The sequence below is a fragment of the Budorcas taxicolor genome, chromosome 7 (genome assembly GCF_023091745.1).
Source record: "Budorcas taxicolor isolate Tak-1 chromosome 7, Takin1.1, whole genome shotgun sequence".
Taxonomy (NCBI): Eukaryota; Metazoa; Chordata; class Mammalia; order Artiodactyla; family Bovidae; genus Budorcas; species Budorcas taxicolor.
In genome coordinates, this window is record NC_068916.1 from 42836122 (window position 1) to 42859600 (window position 23479).

The window sequence follows — 23479 nt, forward strand, 5'->3', positions numbered from 1 at the left end:
GAGTGGGCGCGGGCAGAGGAGGGGCTCCCACCCCCGCCCCTCCCCCGCGACCGCGGCTCCGCCCCCCGCGGCTCCGCCCCGCCCTACCCCCGCCTTCCCCCCCTCCCTCGGGCTCCGGCCGGCGGCGGCGGCGGCGGCTCCGCTCCGCACTGCCCGGCGCCGCCTCGCCATGGACGCGCGCGGGGGCGGCGGGCGGCCCGGGGAGAGCCCGGGCGCGACCCCCGCGCCGGGGCCGTCGCCGCCGCCGCCGCCGCCGCCGCCCGCGGGCCCCCAGCAGCAGCAACCGCCGCCGCCGCCACCCGCGCCCCCTCCGGGCCCCGTACCGGCGCCCCCTCAGCAGGCGCCCCAGACCGAGGCGGCGCCCCCGGAGGCAGCAGACGAGGGCGGCCCGCGGGCCCGGCTCCGCAGCCGAGACAGCTCTTGCGGCCGCCCCGGCACCCCGGGCGCCGCGAGCACGGCCAAGGGCAGCCCGAACGGCGAGTGCGGGCGCGGCGAGCCGCAGTGCAGCCCCGCGGGGTCCGAAGGCCCGGCGCGGGGTCCCAAGGTGTCGTTCTCATGCCGCGGGGCAGCCCCGGGGCCCGGGCCGGGCTCTGGAGCCGGGCCCGGGCCGGCGGACGAGGCGGGCAGCGAGGAGGCGGGCCCGGCGGGGGAGTCGCGCGGCAGCCAGGCCAGCTTCATGCAGCGCCAGTTCGGCGCGCTCCTGCAGCCGGGTGTCAACAAGTTCTCGTTGCGGATGTTCGGCAGTCAGAAGGCCGTGGAGCGCGAGCAGGAGCGCGTCAAGTCAGCGGGGGCCTGGATCATCCACCCTTACAGCGACTTCAGGTACTGTCGCTCGGAGGGCCAGCCGGCCCGCGCGGAGGGGCACGGCGAGCGGACGCGCGCGGAGGCCGTCCTGGGAGCGCTTTGGGAAGGGCCGGGCGGTGCGCCCCACGGGTGACCTCGGGGCCCCCCCTCAGTGACCTCGGGCGAGTCCGGGACCCGCCCCAGAAGGACCTGGGCGCCCAAGGCGCCGCCCTTGGAGGGCCGCTGGGAGATGCACGCAGGCTCGTGCCGTGACCCTGGCGCGCCCCCTCCCACGCAACCTGACATTCCCCGCCCTTCGAGTGGGCGCACGTCACGGGCCGCAGGACCAGGGTCTGAGCGCAGAGGGGCGGAGAGGACGAATAGAGGGGAACGTGGGTGCCGGGGAGGCGGAGGAGCGGAAGGAAGGAGGAAGGAAGGGCGCCCGGGAAGGACGCGCCCGGTAGAGGCTGGCGGAGAAAGGGTTAAGCGGACACGCCGGATCCCACGGTCTCCACCTGCGCCCCACGCCGCAGAGAGGCGCGTCCCGGGTCCCTGGGCCTGGGTGTTCCGCGAGGAGTGGGTGCTGAGCGTGCTGATATCCCGCGGCTGTGTCTTCTCAGCCTCATCAGCTCAGGCGGCCGGGTGGCGTGCCCAGGTGTCGGTGGTTGGTTTGTCAATGTGGATTCAGCCGGCTGGTGCGTGGAAAGACTCAGAGCGAGGCCGGAGCAGGGTCATGCCGCGTTTGTTTGCAGTTCCGTTCCTGGGCGTGCGCTGTGTGGCCTGCGAGTGAGAACGATGCCTGTACTGCAGTCTGTGTGTGTGATCAAGAGCATGTGACTGCAGGGGACGGGGGTCCTGGGGGCGCGGGCTGAGCGCTCTGGGGGGTGTGTCTGCCCGGCAGATCGCGGCTGTATGTTGGGGAGAGATGGTGTTATATGCGTGTGTGTGTGTGAGTGTGCGAGGTGATGTGTCCATGACGAGTGTGTGAGCTAGGGTGCACACGGTCTGTGTGCCCCCCTCCGCTCGCCTACTGGCTGTAGCTCCCAGGGCGGACGCGGTTTCAGCACCACGGACAGCAGTCCAGAGGCCTGCGGATCCTCTCCCTCCGCGGGTCTCGGGTTTCCCCCTCCTCTGAAGTCAGAGGTCTTTTGCTCCTGGATCCCCAGAGCTGGGAAAGGGGGCTGCGGGACTCTCCCTTTCTCTGGACGGCTGGGGAAACGGAGGCCCAGGGACACAAGTCAGGGGCAGAGGCTGGAGGAAAGTCCATGATTCCAGCTCCTCACCCTTCAGACCCTCCTGGGATGTGAGTGCAGCCTTGACTAGAGGTTTGGGTTCGGGAAGAGGCCAGGGGCAGAGGTCCCAGGGTCACGTCCTGATGGGGTAGTAGGGGTCGGGTGGGGGGGCTCTGGATGGTCCCGACCTACCTGGGGCCTTTGCATCCTTCTGTAGATGGTTCTGGTCTGTGAAATGGGGATGGACTTGACTTCCAGGGCTCTCTGGCCCACCTGGTCCCCCTGTGAACTGGGGGCTAACACCAGCTGGCTGGAAAGGGATATGGGGGACATGTGGGCAGCGGGAGGTAGCTGCAGAAAGTAGTCATTCCCCTGTCCCCTCCAGCACGTCTGTTTGCAGCTTCCCCAGGGCAGTGGGTGGCCCGAGCTTCCTCTCAGCTGCAGAAGCGGTGGTGGTGCTGGGAGAAGGAGCTGGATGCCCCATCCTTCTGCCTGTCCCGCTCAGTCATTCGTGTGTCCCTGGGCAGATACCTTGTAAACTGGGGGTGATCAATGGGGTGAGGGCGAGGGAGGGGGCATGTGTGGCCTGTAGCTGGGACAAGGTAAGCCAGTCAAGGTAAAAACCCTAAGATCCTGCCAAGTTGGAGTGCAGCTACCCCAAGTTTACACACCAGGAGAGGGGCACAAAGAGGTAAATTCACTTGCCCAAAGCCACACAGCTAGTCCCAAGCCAGGCAGAGTGGGGATTCGTGCCTGGGGAGGCTGGCCTCTGAATCCGCACTTTGAATTGTCAGGCAAGCTGGTCTCTGGCCATGTCCTGTCCAGGCCAAGAAGAAACAAGAGGAAAAAAGGCATCCTGTGTTCATGGGTGTGTGTTAGTTTTAAGAACCATTCATGGAGCAGCAGGGAGGGTCCTTGGGTCTGCTTGTCCACATTTGGCTCTGTCTGTGCTGATGACCTGATGGTGCAGACACTGTCCCCGCTGGCACCCAGGTGAGCCCTGGACACGACTGAGAAGGGAAATGAGGCCAAGAGGCCAAGGCTCCCATACCAGCCCCAGGACCACTTCCTTGAGCAACAACTTTGTTCAGGTTGACCAGGCACCTGTCTGGTGTGGACAACAGGACAATTCATGTTTGATGAGCTGAAACAGCTGCAGCCATGCCTCACTCCAAGGACCACGAGGGCTTCCAGGGAGAGGGAGTGTCTGCAGAGGCCTCAGGGAGGAGGGCTCTTGAGGAAGGTGACCAGACTGAGGCTGGGAGAGAGGAGTACAAAGTCTGGAACAGGCTGTGGAGGGGCTGGGGAAGTCTGCAGTGAGGCCCACAGCCCCTGTGTATAGCCTGGAGCCCTTCCCAGGCTTCCTTGCCTCAGTTTCCCCAAATTCAAGGTGTACCCCACTTCTCTTGATCCAATTTGTGTCTGCACCACCTGTGCACTTGGAAGCAGCCTTTCCCCCCTTGATACGCTTACCTGCCTCTCTCACACACTCCCGCACCATGGTTTCCTGGGGCCTGGCATGCAGGGGGGGCCAGGATGATTTGGGGAGCCCGCTGAGGGGCCCATGTGGGTGCCAGGTGAGGCCGTGAGTCAGGTCATGAGCCCCATTTCCTGGCAGCTTAGGACCAGCCCCAACCCTTTCTGGGCGTGTCTTCACTTTTTCATGGGGTTGTGGGTAACACTAGAGCTGGCGCCTGGATACAGATGTTCTATGAGCGTCCGTGGGGTGGGGGAGGGGAGAAGCATGTTCCAGGGACAACAGGAAGCTCTCCCATTCTGGACCATCCACTCCTTCTGCCACTTTCTTCACCTCCTTGGATGGTGGTCACTTGGGGATCAAGGCAGCTGTGGTTGAGTGGGGGCCTGGGCATGTCTGGGATGGGGGGCCGGTGGCCTTATCTCCCCGCAAAGAGTATGGGCGGTGGCTTCCCAGGGCCTTTCATCCTGTTTCCAAGTCTGTAAGCTCCTCTGAGTTCTGACCTGAGTCTCTCCTGCTGCTCAATGTTCCCAAATTTTGTGCCAGCAGAAGGCCTGGTTTTGCAGGGAAAAGAGAAGTGGGTCCCTTTCCTGGCCCTCAGCAGAGTTCAGACAAAGCCAGGTCCTGTGGATGCTGGCCTGTATCTGTGTGACACCCTAGGGGACCCCAAGAGCCTGGGGTGGTAGAGGGCTGGCCTGAAAATTCAACAGGACTAGAGGGCTTCTCCTGCCCCAGATGGCCCTATGGATCAGCAGGAGATGAGGATGCGTCAGCTCATGAGAATAAGCCTTGAATTATCCCGGGGTGGTGGGGGTGGGGTGGGGAGGGGAGGCAAGACAGGAACGGGGCCCAGAGCTTCCCTGGTTGTGAATCCAGTGCTCAGAGTTGGGGGCAGTGGACATACCCATTTCCCAGGTGGAAGAGTTGTGGCCCAGGCCCACCCAGCAGGGAGGAAGGGAGCTCCATTGTCCCTGTGAGGGGTCAGGGGCCCCTCGTCACTCTACGGCGTTTCTGCCTGAAGTTGGAGCTTCTGGTCCTTGAATTCCCTGCTTTAGATTGTCACACACCTATGCTCTGTGTCCACATCCAGGGCCTGGGCATGACCTGGGGGCTCAGGGGGAATGCTGGGAGAGTTTGCTTTATATAAGGTAGCTTCCTCAGCTACTCACTTGCTCAGAAAAGACCCTGCTTCACCTGGGCATGACCTGGGGGCTCAGGGGGAATGTTGGGAGAGTTCACTTTATATAAGGTAGCTTCCTCAGCTACTCACTTGCTCAGGAAAGACCCTGCTTCACTTCCCCCCAAACGCAGCGAGCACAGGCCACCCCACCTCCTGCCTGAACACCACCCTCCACCCCTTCCTGGCAGGGATGTTTGTCTTTCTCACTTTAAACTCACTCAGCCATGGCTATGGCTGACCCACAGCCCCACAGAGCCCGGCTCCCACACCTCTCATCCCTTTTCACCTCCCTTTATGCCCCTGCTCCAGCCCCAGGCCTTCCAGCTGCCCAAAAGGCAAACTCCATGCTGGCTGTTCCCTGGGCCCAGGGTGCAGTGCCCTGTACTTTGCCTAGCGGTCCTCCTCCATCTTCTGCCCACATGCCACTTCCTCCAAGAAGCCCTCCTGATTCATCCTAGCTAAAGCAGCCCCTCTGAAGCATCTCAGTCATTTTTCTGTGTGGAACGTCCAGCTCCCCACCCGGGCTGGGGCCCTGAGGGAGTGCCAGGTTTGTCTGGTCACCACGTGTCCCCCTGGCCTGGCACCCAGTTGACCCCACAGTATGCCCTGTCTTGGGATCACCCAGGAATCCTCCCCCAGGGAGTCTCCCTTTCCAGATCACTGACACCCGCCTGGGATCTGTAACTCATGTCCAAGGGCTCAGGCTCTAATCCTCCACCCCCCACCCCCACCCTCAGGCTCATCCTTAGTTGCAGACCTCCAGCCCCTAATCTCCTGGGATTTGCCTGATCTGATCCATAATTCCTAGACTGCCTCCTGCCCAGTTCTTGGTTCTCCAACCTGGAATGGAGGGAGCTGCTGCCCTTGTTCACCGTGTCCCTGGCCAGCAGCTTCAGGCTCCTGGGACACCCCTGCCGGCCCCTCGCCTGGTCCTGCCTGCCTGGTACTGGAAGCACAGGCTGCTTGTCCAGTTTCCGGAGTTGAAGGGAGGGGCCTGGAGCACTGGAGATAGGGTCATCACGTGGTCCCCAGCTCTGGTTCTGAGGTCTGACTGCCTGGCTTCTGTCACTTAACCGTTTCCAGCCTCGGTTTCTCCATCTGCACAGAGAAAGGCCAGGCAGCTGCTGGAGCAGGTGCTGGGCTCCCAGTGGGCCCCACTGACATCAGAACCATGTGGCTGTGGCACCTGGGAGAGGGTTCTGAGTGTTCCTGTTCACAGAGTGCTGGGGTCATTGTGCTGAGCCCCCCACTTCCTGCCCGGGAGCCCTGGCCTCGCTGTCTTTCAGGGCCCAGTTCCTATCTGGGCACAGGTGGGGAACCAGGGTCTGAGTGTTTTCTCATGGGGTCTGTTTGTTCGGGAGGACTTCTCAACACAGGGTTTAATTACTGTCCCCAAAGACCCTGGGTAATTGAGGTAGCTGTGACCCCGGACCCTGAAGCCCTGACTTTGTCCTGGGAGTTCTTGGGGTTGGGGGGGGGGGATTCCCTGGGTCCTGGTGAGAGGGGTCTCTGGGTGAGAGGGGTCTCTGGGTCCCAAGGGTCCCTGGATCCCGGGGAATCTCTGGGTCCTGGGGCATGTCTCTGAGTCTCAGGGGTCTCTGAGTCCTGGGGATACTGGGAGGTATCTGGGTCCTAGGGGAGGTCTCTGAGTCTTGGGGAGTCTCTGGGTCCCAGGGGGTCCATGAGTTCTAGGGGGGACATCTCTGGGTCATGGGAGGGCATCTCTGGGTCTTTGGAGGTCTCTGAGATGGCCTACTGTTGGAGGGGCTGCCAGGATTGGGCAGATAAGGCATGGAGGCTTGGAGGAGAGTGATCAGCTCTGGGGCTGCACAGCCCAAGGGGGCAGGCAGGCCCAGGAGAGGTGGGGGTGCAGGGGAGGGGGGCCTGGAACCTTTACCCCAGGCCTCAGTCCTCTCCTCCTGCCCACCTCCAGGAGGACCACGTTGGCTGGAGGGGACGAGGCTGAGACCCTGGGCAGCCAGGGATAGTTCCCAGTGACCAAGGGGCATTGGCCAGGGCTCGGGCCTGCAGGTGGAGTTCCTGGCAGTGCGGGCAGTGGACAGGACAGGCCCAGGGGTGGCAGGCTGGCTCTCAGGTCTCTGGCCCCGCATCCCAAGGCTGGGCCACCTCTCTGGTCTGTCAGTGGAAAGTGTGGTGTCTGCCCACACCTGCCCCCCTACCCACACCCTGACCACAGAACAAAAGGAGAGAATGTCTGTGATGTGTCACCTAGGGAGGGGAAGCACTTCTGCTTCTGGCCATTTAGACTTTCTGCCCCACCCTGGTGATTTCCAGGCCCCCCAATTTAGACTGTTTCTAACCCCCTCTCATAGGTTTCTGGGCTCTCTGGAGGTTTCTTCTCCACTGGCCTTCAGTTACTCTTTCCTGCTTGCTTTGTCCTCAGGCATAAGCCCTTCAACCCCAAAACTGGGGCTCGGGGAGAAGGTCTCTATCCAAAAAGCAGGGTTTTAGGAGCTTTGCTGTGGATATGCTGGGGGTGGAGGTGGGGAGCAGGCAGGTGAGGCCCCTCAGTCAGGTTGGGGCTGGGGTCCTGGGGGTCTCAAGGCTGAGTAGATGGTGCAGATCAGAGGTCTGAGCCCTACATATGGTCTAGATTCATGTAAAGAATGCCTTGAACTGGGAGCAGTCCTTTGTTCTGCCCTTATCACTCACCCCAGATCATGTCGACACTTTCATCTCTAAAGGTCTCCATCCATCCCCACCCCAAGGTGGGTTTCCCAGCTGGAGTCCCCATGGCCACTGGGAGAAGCCCTCAGCATGTGTGGGTGGACAGGGCCAGGTGACCCTCAAAGCCTGCCTTTCCCTGGGCTCCTCCCAGACAGATAGAAGAAGAGACTGAGGTTCCCAGGGGCTGGAGGGACTTGCCAAGGTCACACTTGCCAGTGGGGAGGAGCCCAGACCTGGCTGTTGTCACCACCGTCTTGGACTTTGGGTCCTTTCCAGGCTTGGCTCTTGCAGACCAGGCTGCTGTGAACATCTTGTTACAAATCACTTTTTAATTTTTTTCTCTTCCTCTTGGATGACTTCCTTGGGATCAGTTCCCCGAAGTGGAAGGCCTGGGTTACTGGGCAGGTGAGGTGCTATAGCTCTTCCCTAACAGGGCTGCTCCCAAGAGAGCTGACCCACAGCATCTCCCAAATCAGGGTGCTCACTGTAGTCACGTCAGCACTGCTGTTTCCAGCTTTCTGTTAGTTTGTGCTAATTTGGGAGAGTCCCTCCAGCCCCTAGGAACCTCAGTCTCTTCTTCTGTCCATCTGGGGGAGGCCCAGGAAGTGGCAGGCTTTGAGGGTCCCCCAGCCCTGTCCTGCCTGCATACACTAGAACCTTCTCCAAGAGGACGTGGGGACTCTGGCCATGAAGAGGAGGGCGCCTGGCCTACCAGATGGCCCAGGATACCTACCTCAGTGTGGGCGTCTCTTCCTGCACTGTGAGAGGCAAAATCAAACAAAGGACTCATTCTGAATTTTAGACCATCCTTTGTCTGAATCTTAACAGGGAGTGTGGCCTCAGACCCCGATCTGGGGCATCCTTTCATCGCTAAGACCCTGGTCCTCGGTGTTCTCTTTGTATACATGTGCTAACATAAATACAACATAGCATTTGGCCTTTAACCATTTAAAAGCGTACAGTCAAGTGACATTATGTACATTCACAATGTTGTGCAAGCACCACCTTTCATCCTTGCCAGAACGTTTTCATCTTCCCAAACAGAAACTCCCCAGCCTCTGACAACCAGGAACCCACTCTCTGTGTCTGTGTATCTGCCTGTTCTGGACTTTTCCCATCAGTGGAGTCACACCCCACGTGTCCTCCTGTGTCTGCTTCTCTCACTGAGCACTGTGTTCTCAGGGTCCATCCACGTGGTAGCGAGTATCAGGGCTTCTTCCCTTTTTGTGGCTGAGTGATGCTCCCATGTGTGGAGGGAACACATTATGTTTATATGTTCATCCACTGATGGATGCATGGATTGTTTCCAATTCTGGCCAATGTAAGTCGTGCCATGGTGGACAGTGGTGTACAAGAGTCTGTTTGAATACCTGTTTTCCATCCTTGGGTGTAGGTCCAGGACCCATGTGGAATTGCCAGGTCACATGGTAACTTTAACTTTCTGCAGCACCAGACAGTTTTGCCTCGTGTAGTTTTAATTCCTGTTTGTTGCAGGGCTGGGCATCTTTCCATGTGGCCTTTGCTGTGTCCATCTGTCCTCACAGGTAAATGTTGAACTCAGGACATGGTGCCCGGCTGTTGATAGATTTATTCCTCAAATGACAGGCTGTTTCACGAGAGCATAGCATTCCCAGGTGGAATTCTGGAATTGTGGAATTCTCAGGCACACGTTATCAGTCCTGGGTGTGTGTGTCTGGCAGTGGAAGCAACTAGTCATCCCATTTTCAGGCGTATTTATCACATGAAACATCCAAGCCTGGCCAAGTCGGTTCACTTAGGTTCCTCTGTCGCCTATCCCTATGCTCTGCCTGCCAGGGCTTCCTCTTCCTTTCTCCCTGCCCCTGGGGCACCCCAGCCTCTTCCCTGTCTCCAGCGCCCCCCTATCCCCTGCACCCTCGGTGCTTTCAGAAATGGAGGGATAGCCAGTGACCCCTGCTCAACCTTCCAGTGCCCTACAGGAAAACTCAGTGGGGGTGGGGGGCCCGCACTCTGTCTGGCACCCATCCCATGCCTGCAGCCACGGCCCAACCACCCAACACTCCTGGAGCCAATCCCCACCCCACCCCTCCAGTTTCTTCCTTGTCTCCTCTCTCCCTGCTCAGCCTTACTTCCTTTGGCATGCCAACCTTATGCCAGGCACATTGGCCCTTTTTGGTCCCGGGGAACATTTAGTCAATCTTTGAGTGGCTATTCTAGGTCTCTGACTTCTTCAAAGAAAGACGGTCAGGCTGGGCCTGTGCGAGGAACCGGGCTGGAGGAGTCCAGGCAGCAGTAGAGTGCAATCTGGGACGTGGGAGGGCTTCCTGGAGGCAAGGTCCACACTAGCCCTGCGTGCTGAGTCACTCCAGTCGTTTTTCCGACTCTTTGCGACCCCATGGACTATAACCCTCCAGGCTCCTCGATCCATGGGATTCTCCAGGCAAGAATACTGCCCTCCTCCAGGGGATCTTCCCAGTCCAGGGATCTAACCTGTGTCTCTTACATCCCCTGCATTGGCAGGAAGGTTCTTTACCACTGGCGCCATCTGGGAAACCCTCACCAACTATGACCCGGGGTGGGGGCAGATTGTCAGCTTTGCCCGAGTAGGCGAGTTATGGGCTGGTCCTCAATGGTACCTGCATGCACAGTGGGCCAGGCAGAAGCACTCAGAGGAGGGCCCCACACAAAGGTGGAGTCGTGACCCACTGCGCCTCGCCCCCAGGTTCTACTGGGACTTTACCATGCTGCTCTTCATGGTGGGAAACCTCATCATCATCCCTGTGGGCATCACCTTCTTCAAGGACGAGACCACGGCCCCGTGGATTGTGTTCAACGTTGTCTCGGACACATTCTTCCTCATGGACCTGGTGCTGAACTTCCGCACGGGCATCGTGATCGAGGACAACACGGAGATCATCCTGGACCCCGAGAAGATCAAGAAGAAGTACCTGCGGACGTGGTTCGTGGTGGACTTCGTATCCTCCATCCCCGTGGACTACATCTTCCTCATCGTGGAGAAAGGCATCGACTCTGAGGTCTACAAGACGGCCCGCGCCTTGCGCATCGTGCGCTTCACCAAGATCCTCAGCCTGTTGCGCCTGCTCCGCTTGTCGCGCCTCATCCGCTACATCCATCAGTGGGAGGAGGTGAGCGGCTGCGCATGGGCGCAGGGGCGCGGCCACGGGCGGGGGTTGTGGGGCTGGGGCACAGAGGCAAGGGTGGGGTCAGTGGGGTCGTAATGGGCTGGAACTGGGCTGGGATGTAGGGGCAGGGTCGTGATGGGCGAGGGTGTGCTGATGGGTGAGGATGCTGTTATGGTGATGGGACCAGGCGATGGCTACAGGTGGCACCGGGAACAAAAAGGCCGGGCCATGATGGGAGACCCTTGGCAGGGGGTGCTGCAGGGTCCAGGGGCGTACTACAATGAGAAGACAGGCGGGATTAGACACACAAGAGTAACGGTGTCACTGAGTACACTGCGCGGAGTTACAGGAGCTGCATAGAGGGTCCTTGGAAACTTAGGGGTGGAACCTGGGTGAGCTAGGGGCGTGGTCACAGGAGCCCCTACCTGCTGGGGAGTGGGGTCACAGGAAGCATTGCATGAATCCTTGACACATCTGCAGCCCTTCCTTCGTTCTGCCCTGTGAGAGGCAGAGTCCACAGCCCTGTTGGCAATGGGGAAACTGAGGCCCCAAGGAGTGAAATCATGACCCTCTCCCCCAAGTTCAGACCCACTTCTGGACTCAGTGTGACCTGACTTCTGCAGCCCATGGCCACCACACAGGCTCAGTCACCAGCACTTTCCAGGATGGTGACAGGCTGCCATCAGGGGAGTGGGTGGGGACTGGGTCACTGGAAGAGGCAGTGGTCCTCAGAGAGGACAGTGGATGGCCGGCCAGGCAGAGATTTGGTGCCTGGGCGGCAGGCTGGTAAGGGGCCATGTTCTCTAGTCTAGGGCACTTCACTACCTTGAAAGGCCTACGGGGAGTGGGGGCTACGAGGAAGTAAGGGCTGCCCCTCACGGGGGACTGCGTCTTCCCACTGCTGGGGCACGAGTAACCATGGGTCTGCCGGACGCTCACGTGAGCTGCCCTGCCCTGCCCACAGATCTTCCACATGACCTACGACCTGGCGAGTGCGGTCATGCGCATCTGCAACCTCATCAGCATGATGCTGCTCCTCTGCCACTGGGATGGCTGCCTGCAGTTCCTGGTGCCCATGCTTCAGGACTTCCCACGCAACTGCTGGGTCTCCATCAACGGCATGGTGGTGAGCCCCGCGCCCGTGTCCCTCTTGCGTGCCTGGAGCACAGGGCGCCTGAAAACCCCTCTGGTGCTGAGCACTCCTCTGGGCTGCTGTCCCAGTTGGAGCCTTGCAGATCCAGAACTATGGAGATCCGTTGCCGTTTGAGGGCAGTAGAGCTGCTTTTGTCCCCCTCTCCCCTTTAGAAATCACGTCATCTGCTTACTATTCTGTGATCCATTCCACTCTTTTATTTGCACGCATGTATGTGCATGCTATTGCTTAGTCATGTCTCTTTTCGACCCCCTGGAGTGCAGCCCACCAGGCTCCTCGGTCCATGGGATTCTCCAGGCAAGAATACTGGAATGGGTTGCCATTTCCTCAAGGGCATTTTCCAAACCCAAGCATCGAACCCGCATCTCCTGCATTGGCAGGCGGACTCTTTCCCACTGAACCACCTGGGAAGCCCATTTTATTTGCACCCATGTGTTTAAATGACAATTTTATCATAGTCCTCAGATGGGAAAGTAGTATCAACGGTCTTGAGAAGTAATAAATTGGGAGATTCAGGAGCACCTATTGCTCTCTGGCTGAGACTGTTAACAAGCCTTTCTCCTGCTGGGGTGCATTTGGGGCACAGGGCAGGTGGGCATTGATGGGCGGGAGCACTGGAGGGAAAACCCTTGGGCGCCCGGCCCAGCGCCTGGCACAGCTGCCTGGCTGAGGCAGCTCATTGTCTGGCCGGACACCCAGGCATGTGGTCCTGTTTCCTGAACAGGGCCCACTGCCCCTCCCCTAGCTGGTTCAACTGAGGACTGGTTGGGGGTGGTGGGTTTCTTCCTGGTCCTGTCTGATGCTTCTTCCACCCCGCCCCTCTGATCAGGATTTCAGTGTCCCCAGCTCGCTGTCCCCAGGACTTTCCCATTCTTTGGCCTCAAAGACACTCATCAGAGGTTGTGAAGTAGTGAGGGCTCTTGAATACCCAGGGCTGGACTCTAGCTGCTTGGAGCCTGTTTCCCCAGGAATGAAGTGGGGAGGTGGCTTCATGCGGCCCTCTGCTGAGTTGCTGTAACATGTGTGCACATCACATCGGCTGCCTAAATCTAGTTTCTCTTGGTTGACTCTGGACACAGGGAGCCGGATGCCTGGGGAAGGGTGGGCAGGCAGGGTCCTGGGGCGGGGCGGTCAAGGGGCTCCCTGGGGACGGCGAGCCCCTGCCCACCACCCACCCTTGGACTTGCAGAACCACTCATGGAGCGAGCTCTACTCCTTCGCGCTGTTCAAGGCCATGAGCCACATGCTGTGCATCGGGTACGGGCGGCAGGCGCCAGAGAGCATGACGGACATCTGGCTGACCATGCTGAGCATGATCGTGGGTGCCACCTGCTACGCCATGTTCATTGGCCACGCCACCGCCCTCATCCAGTCGCTGGACTCCTCGAGGCGCCAGTACCAGGAGAAGGTCTGAGGGGGGAGGAACCCCCGAGGGTCTGGGGTCCACCCCACATCCCTCCAGCTCCATGTGTTGTGCTCAGGATGGAGGCCAGAGGGGTAGAGGGGATGGGGACCTCAGAAGGGCCTGTGACTGTGATCAGGACTGGACCCCCCCCCCCTCAGTGGGGGGAGCAGCTCACAGGACAGTGAGAAAGCTCAGAACTCTGAGGAAGAAGTCTAGAGGGGACACAGGGGCTGATGAAGGGAAAAGGCGGGAGAAGAGGTCTAAAAAGGATAGGGCCAGGAGACCCCTTGGTGAGGGGTGTCTCTGGGCTGTCCCAGGAAAGGTGGGGGTGCTGGGGTTGCTCAAGGACACAAGGGAGGCCTCTAGGAAGCAAGGATGTCCTGGGACTTGGCCTCCCTGGGGCCAGTCCAATGTGGCCCCATAGGCCAGCCCTTCCTGGACGTCAGCTTCAGTCTTCTGCCTCAGTTTCCCCTCCCTCAGGCCAAGGGTGGCCCAGTTCCCCAAACCCTGCCCCACTGTCCCTGTACTACTACCCCAGCGCTAGCCTTGGCCCAGTAGCTCCCTCACCCCCAGCAATGCCCAGCAGTCAGGTCGGCCGGGTCAGCTGGGCCTGGTGCCAGGCGCCCCGGCTGTCCGGAAGCCACCAGCCTCCCACCCAAACACGAGCTGGTGCCGCCACCCGCCTGCCGTCACGGGTTCCGCTGAGCTCAGGACAGCTGTGGCTGGGCGGGGCTAGGGCGGAAGCAGGGCCAGAGCTCCCCTGGGGGTGCCACCCTGGGGACAGTAGGGCCTGGCACCCCTAACTGGTGCCCTTGCCCCCAGCCCTGTTCAGGAGGGGCTGGGCTGGCAATTTCTAAAAAGATCATTGAGGAGGGGGCCACCAAAGGGTCGGGGGCGGTGGCAGGGGTCGCCAGAAGATATTCAGGACACAGGAGTTAACTTTTACTGCTAGGGTTAAACTTACCAGGGGCATTTTAGTTGTTCATCTGAAATTCAGATTCCCTGAGTGTCCCATATTGTCGTGGTCATAAGCCGAGGCCCGCTCAGGCTGGGGCTCTGGAGCGGCCACTGCTGACCCGGGCCCCCTGTCCCGCTACAGTACAAGCAGGTGGAGCAGTACATGTCCTTCCACAAGCTGCCAGCCGACTTCCGCCAGAAGATCCACGACTACTACGAGCACCGCTACCAGGGCAAGATGTTCGATGAGGACAGCATCCTGGGCGAGCTCAACGGGCCCCTGAGGGAGGTAGGGCTTCCGAGAGAAGTGAGCTCCTGGCGATCTGTATTTGATCTTTACTTAGTCATTTACATTAAGTTAAACTGGCAAAACTGGATATAGGCAGAAAATACCCATCTTCTGTCCTGTCCCTCCACTGGGTTCCTCCGGCTCTCCATCCGTCTTCTTACAAAACCATGGACATCTGTGGGCCTCCAGGTGTCCGCAGCCCCAGCGCCCCCTCTCTGAGCCCCTGCTCCGCATTGAGGGAGGAGCTCGCAGTGCCCAGAAAGGCGAGGGAGGGGCACACCCTTCAATCCCTCTGAGGTGTCATGAGGGACGCCCTGGGAGATGGTTCCCAAATGCTCAGTGAGAGGTGTGCCCCAAGGAACTACACTCAGGTGCTTTCTCTTCTTTTGGGAGAGTGTCCCTGTGATCAAGGGCTTGTTTATTTGTGTTTCTCTGTCTGTGAATTATCCATAACTTTTGTTTGCTTTCCTTCGGAACTTTTGGCCTTTTTTAGAAAATTTTATATTTAATTGAAGTATAGTTGATCCTCTGGGAAGATCCCATGGAGGAGGCCACAGCAACTGACTCCAGTATACTTGCCTAGAGAATCCCATGGACAGAGGAGCCTGGTGGGCTACAGTCCATGGGGCCGCAAAGAGTCAGACACAACTGAAGCAACTTAGCACAGCACATAGTTGATTTATAATGCTGTGTCAGTTTCTGGTGTACAGCAAAGTGACTCATCTATCTATATACACTTTTATAGAGTGTTTTCCATTATGGTTTATTACATGTTAAAGAGCTTTCTGTGCTACATAGTAGGACCTTATCTATTTCACATATAGTATCTGCTAATCCCAAACTCTTCAATTACTTACGCCTTTCCCCTCTGGTAACTATTTTGTTTTTGGCCAAACCACGAGGCTGCCAGATGGTTCCTCAACTAAGGAACAACCCAAATCTGGGCCCTTGGCAGTGACAGCATCGAGTCCTAGCCACTGGACCTGCCAGGGAATTCCCTAAAAACCTGAAGGACTTTACCTCTTGGTGATGTAAATTTCCACCCCGTAACCATTTGTCTTTTTAAAGATTTTTTTCTGATGTGGACCATTTTTAGTCATCCTTGAATTTATTACACTATTGCTTCTGTTTTACGTTTTGGTTTTCTGGCCACAAGGTGTGTGGGATCTTGGCTCCCTGACCAGGGATTGAATCTGCTGCACTCCCTGCATCAGAAGGTGAAATCTTAACCACTGGACTGCCAGGGAAGTCCCACCCATTTGTCTTTAAACCTTGCTGATTGTGGTTTCTCCCCCATGTGGAATTTTTATGCTGTATACATCAGGTGCTCTGTGTATGCTTGCTGTGTACAGCAGGTATTCCATGTATGCTTGCTATATACAGCAGGTACTCAAACCTGACTGCTGCACACAAGTTTTCAATATCTCCTCTCTGCGTATAGCAGGCATGCAGTACATGCTCGCTCTACAAAGCAGGTACCTACACCTGCCTGCTACACACCTAGGTTTTAGAGAAATTCTGTGTCTTCTTCCGGTATGTGTAGTCTCCTGTTTTGCACGTGGACCCCTGATGCCTTTGGAATCTGTCCTGGAACCTGGTGTGAGGAAGGGTCCAGGCTCTCCTGCTGTGGGGCTGCACCCTCAGGCTCTGGGTGAACCGCCCTTGTGCTTGGTCTGTTTCTGGACTGGTTTTTTTTTTTTAATGTTTCTGGACTTTTCATCTGGCCCACAGGCCTGTCTGCTTTGTGTGCACCAAACCCACACTGTTTGCGTCGCAAGTTTTCAGTGTGTTTTGGTGCTTTGGAGGCTGAGTCCTCTGCTCTTTTTTATTTGGGGCTAAGCTGGGTCTTTGTTGCTACACAGGCTTTTCTCTAGTTGCGGTATGCAGACTTCTCTTGTTTCGGAGCACAGGCTCTAGGGTGTGTAGGCTCATCATTGCAGTGGCTTGTTTCCTGGACACAGGCTCTAGAGTGTGCGGGCTTCAGAAGTTGCGGCACACAGGCTCAGTAGCTGTGGTTCCCGGGCTCTAGAGCACAGGCTCAGCAGTTGTGGTGCACTGGCTTAGCTGCCCTGTGGCATGCGGGATCTTCCCCAACCAGGGATCCAAGCTGTGGCTCCTGCATTGGCAGGCAGATTCTTTACCAACCGAGTCACCAGGGAACCCCCCTGCTCTTCTTTGTCATGGGTTTCCTTATGTTTCTGCTCGTGTATTCTGAGTGAACAGCCCTGGTTAAGAAGCGAGCCAGGCAGCATTTTCACAGGCTGTGCACTGTGGCCCTACCCAGGGAGAATGGGTGTCTCCCGTGTTAAAGATGGTGAGCAGCGCATGTTCATGGCTCTTCTGTGCCTTTGGGGGGGTTACAGTGCGTCTTCATGTAGGATTGGATGTGTCTTGTTAAACTCATGCTGCGCCACTTCATGTAGCTCTTTATCTGGGTGGATACGGGGTCTTCTCACGCATTGCATCTTCTTTGGAGTGGCTTTGTTTGTACAAAAAGCTGGGTTTTCTCTTTATGGTAAGCATTCCTTCTTATTGAAATGTACCTTAGAGAAAAGTGCCTCTCCTGTCATCAGGGCTCACCTGATGGACATTCTATCAAGTAAAATCCACACGTAACCCCTACCCAGATCAAACATGGAATCTTCCCATCCCCCGAAGCTTCTCCACCAAAGATAAATGGTACCCTGTCTTCTACACCATGCGTTCACTTTAAGGCTCTTGGTTTTCATGTTGTTTTTTAAAAATCACTTGCTATTCTGACTAACTTCCCTTGTTATAGTTTTCCATGGACTCTCTTGGTTTTTTCAGGCAGTCCTATTAATAGAAAGAGTAAAGAGATAATTTTACTTTTTCCTTTCCAGTTCTTATAATGCTGGAATGCTTTCCCATGTCTAACAGCATCGACCAGTGTTGCCAACACAGAGTTAAACAGTAGGGAATCTTTCCTTGATCCTGTCCTTGGCAAAACCTCCAGTGACTGCCTATTAAGATGCTGGTCTTTGGGCTAAAGTGTTCAACTGCTTTCACAGACGGAGAGTTTGAGAGGTACAACCTCCAAAGGGAGGGTAAGATGGGGAAGCCTGACACTGTCCCCCTCCTGCCCCCACAGGAGATCGTCAACTTCAACTGCCGGAAGCTGGTGGCCTCCATGCCACTGTTCGCCAATGCTGACCCTAACTTCGTCACAGCCATGCTGACCAAGCTCAAGTTTGAGGTCTTCCAGCCAGGCGACTACATCATCCGTGAGGGCACCATCGGCAAGAAGATGTACTTCATCCAACACGGTGTGGTCAGTGTGCTTACCAAGGGCAACAAGGAGATGAAGTTGTCTGATGGCTCCTACTTCGGGGGTGAGTGTTGGTGGGGAGCCGGAGGCCAGGGTGGCGAGCTTAGGGGCACAGGTGCAGCAGGAAGGACCCCAGATTGGGTGAGGGGAGCTGGGGCGCTGTGCTGGCTGGAAGGGCCCTGGGGGATGGCCCAGCAGTGAGGCTGCCGCCCCTGGCCACACGCAGAGATCTGCCTGCTGACGCGGGGCCGGCGCACGGCGAGCGTGCGGGCCGACACCTATTGCCGCCTCTACTCGCTGAGTGTGGACAACTTCAATGAGGTGCTGGAGGAGTACCCCATGATGAGGCGGGCCTTTGAGACAGTCGCCATTGACCGCCTGGATCGCATTGGTGAGTGGACACAGCAATCAGCCTCAGTGGCTGCCCAGCAGGGACAGTCTGGGGGGTGGTGGTGCTGTGGCCTAGCTGACCCTCAGGGCCCCTTCTCCGGTCCTGGGACCAGATTCCCCAACCCATTTTCTCCCTTGACCAAATACAGCCTGAGTTTCCCAAGGAAGAGGAAATTTCTGCTCAGCAGGCAAGTATTTGAGAACCTGCTGTGTGCTAGGAGGTGACAATGTGGCCCCTGAGAAGGATGGGGCAGCCACCCTCAAGCTTGTCATGGAGGAGAGGTGTGGGGGCAGGGAGCTTCCTTGTGATTCCAAGCAGAGACCCAGATGTGTAGGTGTTACCAGTAGAAAGACAGAGAGCATGACCTGGGAGTGGACACAGCATGTGCCAAGGCCCTGAGGTGGGAAAGGGGCCTGGATTACCGGGAGTCAGGGAAGCTGGGAGAAGGGAGGCTTGAGAGGCGTGGGCAGGCACAAGAGCCCTAGTGGGTGGTAGAGGAAGGCATTTGGACTGTAGATCAGAAGCAGTAGGGAGCTATGGATGATTCTAGGCAGGGGAGGACCTGATCAGATGTGTATCCTATGAGGCTGTGTATATACAGGAAGACTCTTGGAGCCTGGCCTGTCTATGTGTTGGGGGGTGTCCTGGGGAACTGGGGAGAGGCAGGGCAGGGGGTAATCTTGGAAATGGCTGAGCACTAGCTGAAGACTAGATGCAGGAGTCAGGGAGGCCCTTGGTACCATGTGTGGGAACAGATACAATGAATGGCTGCAGGACTGAGAGAGGGTGGAAGGGGGAGGGGAGCCAATAGAAAGAGGACTTCCCAGGATACAGAAAAAACACTCAGTATGTTTATAGACAACAAGCACATACAATGTAGCTCTATCAGGCAGGAATTCCACATGCTAGCTACACAGAAAGGTGCCTGCTTCCTGTATACAGTAGGTGCACAATTTCAGCTTCTTATACGCAGCAGATACTGGACATCTGTTCACTCTGGCTGTACAGTCAGGGTCCAATACGTGCTTGCTGTGCACACCAGGCACTGGGACACTGGCCTGCTGGTTGGAGGAGGCGCCCAGGCATGCCTGCTGTGCAGAGGCTGGCACCTCTGATACCAACCCCCACCCCGCCCCCAGGCAAGAAGAACTCGATCCTGCTACACAAGGTGCAGCACGACCTCAACTCTGGCGTGTTTAACAACCAGGAGAACGCCATCATCCAGGAGATTGTCAAGTATGACCGCGAGATGGTGCAGCAGGCTGAGCTGGGCCAGCGTGTCGGCCTCTTCCCGCCACCACCGCCACCTCCACAGGGCACCTCAGCCATCGCCACGCTGCAGCAGGCCGTGGCCATGAGCTTCTGCCCACAAGTCACACGCCCGCTTGTCGGGCCCCTGGCACTTGGCTCGCCGCGCCTCGTGCGCCGCCTGCCCCCGGGGCCCGCGCCCACTGTCGCCACTGCTGCCGCCTCGCCCGGACCCGCCCCTGCAGCCAGTCCCCCTGGCGCGCCTGCCAGCCCCAGGGCACCGCGGACCTCGCCTTTCGGTGGCACACCCGGCTCCCCTGCCGCGCCTCGCGCTGGGCCTGCGCTACCTGCGCGCCGCCTAAGCCGCGCCTCGCGCCCGCTGTCTGCCTCACAGCCCTCGCTGCCCCATGGCGCACCCGGCCCCGCGGCCACGGCGCGACCGGCCAGCAGCTCTACGCCGCGCCTGGGGCCCGCGCCCGCCGCCCGGGTCGCGGCACCCAGCCCGGACCGTAGGGACTCAGCCTCGCCCTCACCGGGCACCGCCGGCGGACCCGACCCGCTGGACTCCGCGCGCTCACGCCTTTCGTCCAACTTGTGACCCTCGCGCGCCGCCCCGAAATGGGGCGGGGCCGTCACCCAGACCAAAGCCATGCCATTGCGCAGCCCGGGCCGCCTGCCCCAGAAGCCATAGAGGAGATGTAGGTAGTTGTAGTCGGACGGGCGGCCCGGGTAGGTGGGAACAGCCCCTCGCCGTGCCCCACCCCCCCATCGCCCTGCGCCCACCCACATCGCCCCTGCCCCCGGCAGCCGTGCACGGGCGAGGGGGCTCCCTTCACCTCGGTGCCTCAGTTCCCCCAACTGTGAAGGGGGGACGGGCTGGCCGCGGCCGAGGGGAGAGGGCCAGGGAGGCTGCCCGCGCCCGCCCTCTGACGAGGATCGGTTTTTAAGTGCAATACTTGGCCTGCCGGCTTCCCGCTGCCTCCGTTGCGCTCATGCAATAACCAGACCAGTCCCTGTCCAGGCGCATCCGCGGTGACCTCCCCGGAGCGGGCACACCCTTCTCCCTCCAGCGCCCCGGCGTGGGGGTGAGGCCGGGGGTCCCCGCCGTCGTGAATGTAATGACGAGCTGAGGCAGCAGCACCCACCGCACCCCCCACGCCCCACTAACCCCCACACCCCCATTCCGCGCAATAAACGACAGCATTGGCGCCCAGCCTGCCGAGTCTGATTGCTCTGTGAGGACACAGCATGTAGCCACCCCTCCCCAGGCAGCAACCCCCATGTGGCGACAGACCTTTATTCACACTAGAGTACAGGGTGGCTGGGCAGTCAGCTGAAGAAGAACGTTGAATGCTTCACCTGCTCCAGGTCAAAGGTCCCTGCAGAGCGGAGGGAAACTGTGGACGCGATCTGGAGGCCCCACCCCCAGCCCACAGGGGTGGCCACCCCGCCAGGGGTCCCACCTGTCGGAGGCACAGACAGCAGCGTGTCCTTTAGCCTGGAGACCCACATGCTCTTGGAGGTTCTGAAGGCAAAGACAGGGTGGGGGTGAGGCCAGGGCAGCCTGGGGAGAGGACAGTAGCAGCACTGGCGGGAGGGGGGGGCCCTTACCTAGAATCAGGGCAGAATCGCTTGAGGAGGAACCTGGACAGGTCCTGGAGGATGGGCTGGCTGTGCAGTCGGACAAACTGCTCCCGGCAGACCTGGGGACCGGAAGCAGGGGTGGAGGGCATCAGCAGCCAGAAACCAGGCCCAAGCGGCGTGGAGAGTGGGCTCCCTGGTCAGGCAGGGTGGGGAGGAGGCTGGAGATGCGAAGTCACTAGTGGGAGCAGGGCCACACCTGGTTCATGACCCCGACATCAGCCGCATGCGTCCAGAAGCAGTCGTGCACCGAGACAAAGGTCAGGCCCTTCCTGCAGCCAGAATGAGGGGCTCCTGTGGAGGCGCTGCACCTCAAGGTCCCCTCCCCACAATCCTCACCTCCCCCAACCCCCTCCGTTGACCCAGTTCTCACCTCAAGCCCCTCCCCACCACTCAGTGATGCCCACCCTCCTCCTGCCCATACCCCTGCGCACTCCAGCGGCTGTCTGTATGCACGCCCCATTCAGTGGGTAGGTGACAAGTTCTCTTCTCAGAAAATGCCTCTTTGCCACCCAACCCCAGCTGCTGCCTGATTCTCAGCTCCCTGTAGGGGGCTGCTGATGCTGGGCCCTGGTCCACCACAGGGCTCCATCCCAGGGTAGCCACCCAAGGGGAGGAGGGGTCAGGAACACAAAAACTCCAGCGGACACCAGGCTCACAACAGCCACACACACCACCCCCCACCACGTGAGCAGCTGTTCCTAATAACCATTAACACTTCCCACCAGGTCAGAGGAGCTCAGGATAAACCAGACACCTCTGCCCGCCCCTAGAATGTCCATGCATGTTGGGGGACCCTCAGAGGGCCAGCTTCACACTCAGAGCCCCTCCCCTACACCCCCACACGAGGACCCTGACCGGCACACCTGTAACAGTGCAGGGCCGTGAGCATCATGTGCGTGGAGTCCAGTGAGTGGATGAAGTTGGGTGGGAAGCCGTTCTTCTGCTTCAACGTGTTGGGCTTCCTGGCGGCGAGCGGGGTACACAGTCGGGACTCAGCCTGGCCACAGCCTGGCCCCCGCCCATCCCTACCCAGACGGCCTCCTGCATGTCTGCCTGTGCCCACACTCACTGGTTGGTGTCCACACTGCTGCTGAAAGTGAGGCTCTGGAGCCCGCCTTTTATCTGCAGGGTGGATATGGGGGACACAGGGGTGAGTCCTGCCCTGCTCAGTGGGGGTGGGGGTCGGGGACGGCACGTACCATGACCTTGGAGTCTCGGTGGTAGGGCTGGATGATGGGGACACCCAGGGGCGTGATCCACTCCACAGCCGAGCCCGTGAGTGAGATGAGCCGGGCACTTTCAGTCAGCCAGCGCTGCAGGGACGGCCACCGGGTCAGAAGGGCTGGGTCTGGGGCCACAGCCCAGGGCAGGGGGAGGATGAGGCCTCACCTGGATGGACCGGGTGCCAGAGAACATCTCCTGGAGGCTGTTGAACACCTGGCGCACGAGGTAGTGAGATGCCTCCCATACGAACTCCTGGAGAAGAGTAGGGTGGATAGGGTTTGGGGTCCCTCGCAGGAAGTCCCCCCACACTCAGGGGGTGGGCTTGCTCTGGGGACCCCGCAGGGGGTAGAGCCAAGCCCCTCCATCAGAACTACCTACTGCCGGATGCGCACCTGGGGGAAGTCCTCGAGCTCCCGGAGGCGCCTCTCGATCTGCAGGCGGCCGCCATAGCGGGTGACACCATACACCACGGTCATCACTGTCTGCTTGACCACCTTGCGGCTAATGAAGCCCTCCAGCACCTGGGCCACCCGCACGCCCTGCTTGGCATCCTGCTTGCGGAATACCTCCACCTGCAGAGGCAGTGGGCGAGGCCACCCACCCAGAGGTGGGAGTTTCCTTTCCTCTTGTGGGTCACCCCCTCTGACACTACCCAGGAACCCTGCTCACGGCCTGGTATGGTGAAAGCTGGTGGGCCATGGGGTCCAGCATCCAGGCCCTGGTGGGTTTGGGGCATCAGGGCACACAGGGGTAGGGGGAGGTCATGGTGCCTACCTGTGCAGCCACCTCACTGTACACGTCCTGTGGCAGGTCAGAGGGTGACAGGTTGACGGAGGTGGCCCCCGTGCTGTCCCGGCCCAGGGCGGCATAGTGCTGGAGGCCATTACAGGAGCCGTCCTGGGCAGGGGGTAGACAGTGACGGGCTGGGTGAGGTGGGCCAGTGTCCACGGTAGGGGGCTGGGGCTCCTGTTTCCCCAGCTCTGCTTAGGCAAGACCACCCTGGACCCGCACACTGACAGGCAGCCAGGAACCTCTGCAACGGGGAACTGAGGCACAGAGAAGCCCTACCCAGGAACACCAGCCAGTGCAGAGTGGACACCATGCCATCCCTCAGCTTTGTAGCCTAAGGAAACTTTGGCCAAGCCCACGAGGGATGGGTATGCTCCACAGCAAGGTCCCCCAGCTCACCTGGTGAACCGGAAAGTGGGAGATGTAGGTGGTAGGGTCAGGGGAGTGTACCACCTGGGCAATCTCCATGCAGCAGGCCAGGGTTTGCCATGGCTCATCCGCCTCCATCCACCACTTACGGCCCTGTGGGAGGTAGTGGGCAGGGTGAGGCCAGGCCTGGGGTCTCCAGGCCCCACCCAGTGGGGTTAGAGCCAGCCTGGGAGTACTTCCTG

At 59.2% G+C, this 23479-nt stretch overlaps 2 protein-coding genes across 2 annotated transcripts in view; one reads left to right on the top strand and one right to left on the bottom strand.

Moving 5' to 3' along the window:
- Positions 1 to 169: 169 nt before the first annotated feature.
- On the top strand, positions 170 to 20409 carry HCN2 (hyperpolarization activated cyclic nucleotide gated potassium and sodium channel 2). Its single transcript, XM_052642581.1, has 8 exons — positions 170 to 822; positions 10062 to 10485; positions 11447 to 11608; positions 12825 to 13043; positions 14140 to 14286; positions 17396 to 17636; positions 17799 to 17963; positions 19103 to 20409. The coding sequence occupies exons 1-8, from the start codon at positions 170 to 172 to the stop codon at positions 19807 to 19809; spliced, it is 2718 nt and encodes a 905-aa protein (XP_052498541.1). The 3' UTR covers positions 19810 to 20409.
- The window catches only part of POLRMT (RNA polymerase mitochondrial), a 13388-nt gene continuing 10297 nt past the window's right edge, over positions 20389 to 23479 (bottom strand). Inside the window, exons 11-21 of the mRNA XM_052642580.1 lie at positions 23268 to 23390; positions 22854 to 22976; positions 22472 to 22651; positions 22245 to 22331; positions 22055 to 22168; positions 21925 to 21977; positions 21719 to 21817; positions 21052 to 21124; positions 20823 to 20914; positions 20675 to 20736; positions 20389 to 20590 (exon numbers count right to left, since the gene is read on the bottom strand). Of these exons, the coding sequence (XP_052498540.1) occupies positions 20541 to 20590; positions 20675 to 20736; positions 20823 to 20914; positions 21052 to 21124; positions 21719 to 21817; positions 21925 to 21977; positions 22055 to 22168; positions 22245 to 22331; positions 22472 to 22651; positions 22854 to 22976; positions 23268 to 23390 (1056 nt within the window). The 3' untranslated portion in view covers positions 20389 to 20540. The remainder of the gene's footprint in view (positions 20591 to 20674; positions 20737 to 20822; positions 20915 to 21051; positions 21125 to 21718; positions 21818 to 21924; positions 21978 to 22054; positions 22169 to 22244; positions 22332 to 22471; positions 22652 to 22853; positions 22977 to 23267; positions 23391 to 23479) is intronic.

What these genes read in the sequence shown, in the direction of transcription:
- HCN2 (XM_052642581.1), top strand. Translation starts at nt 170, where the DNA reads ATGGACGCGCGCGGGGGCGGCGGGCGGCCCGGGGAGAGCCCGGGCGCG. An exon ending in ACATCCATCAGTGGGAGGAG is followed by an intron (nt 10,486 to 11,446) that starts GTGAGCGGCTGC and finishes CCCTGCCCACAG; the next exon opens with ATCTTCCACATGACCTACGA. An exon ending in GGCGCCAGTACCAGGAGAAG is followed by an intron (nt 13,044 to 14,139) that starts GTCTGAGGGGGG and finishes GTCCCGCTACAG; the next exon opens with TACAAGCAGGTGGAGCAGTA.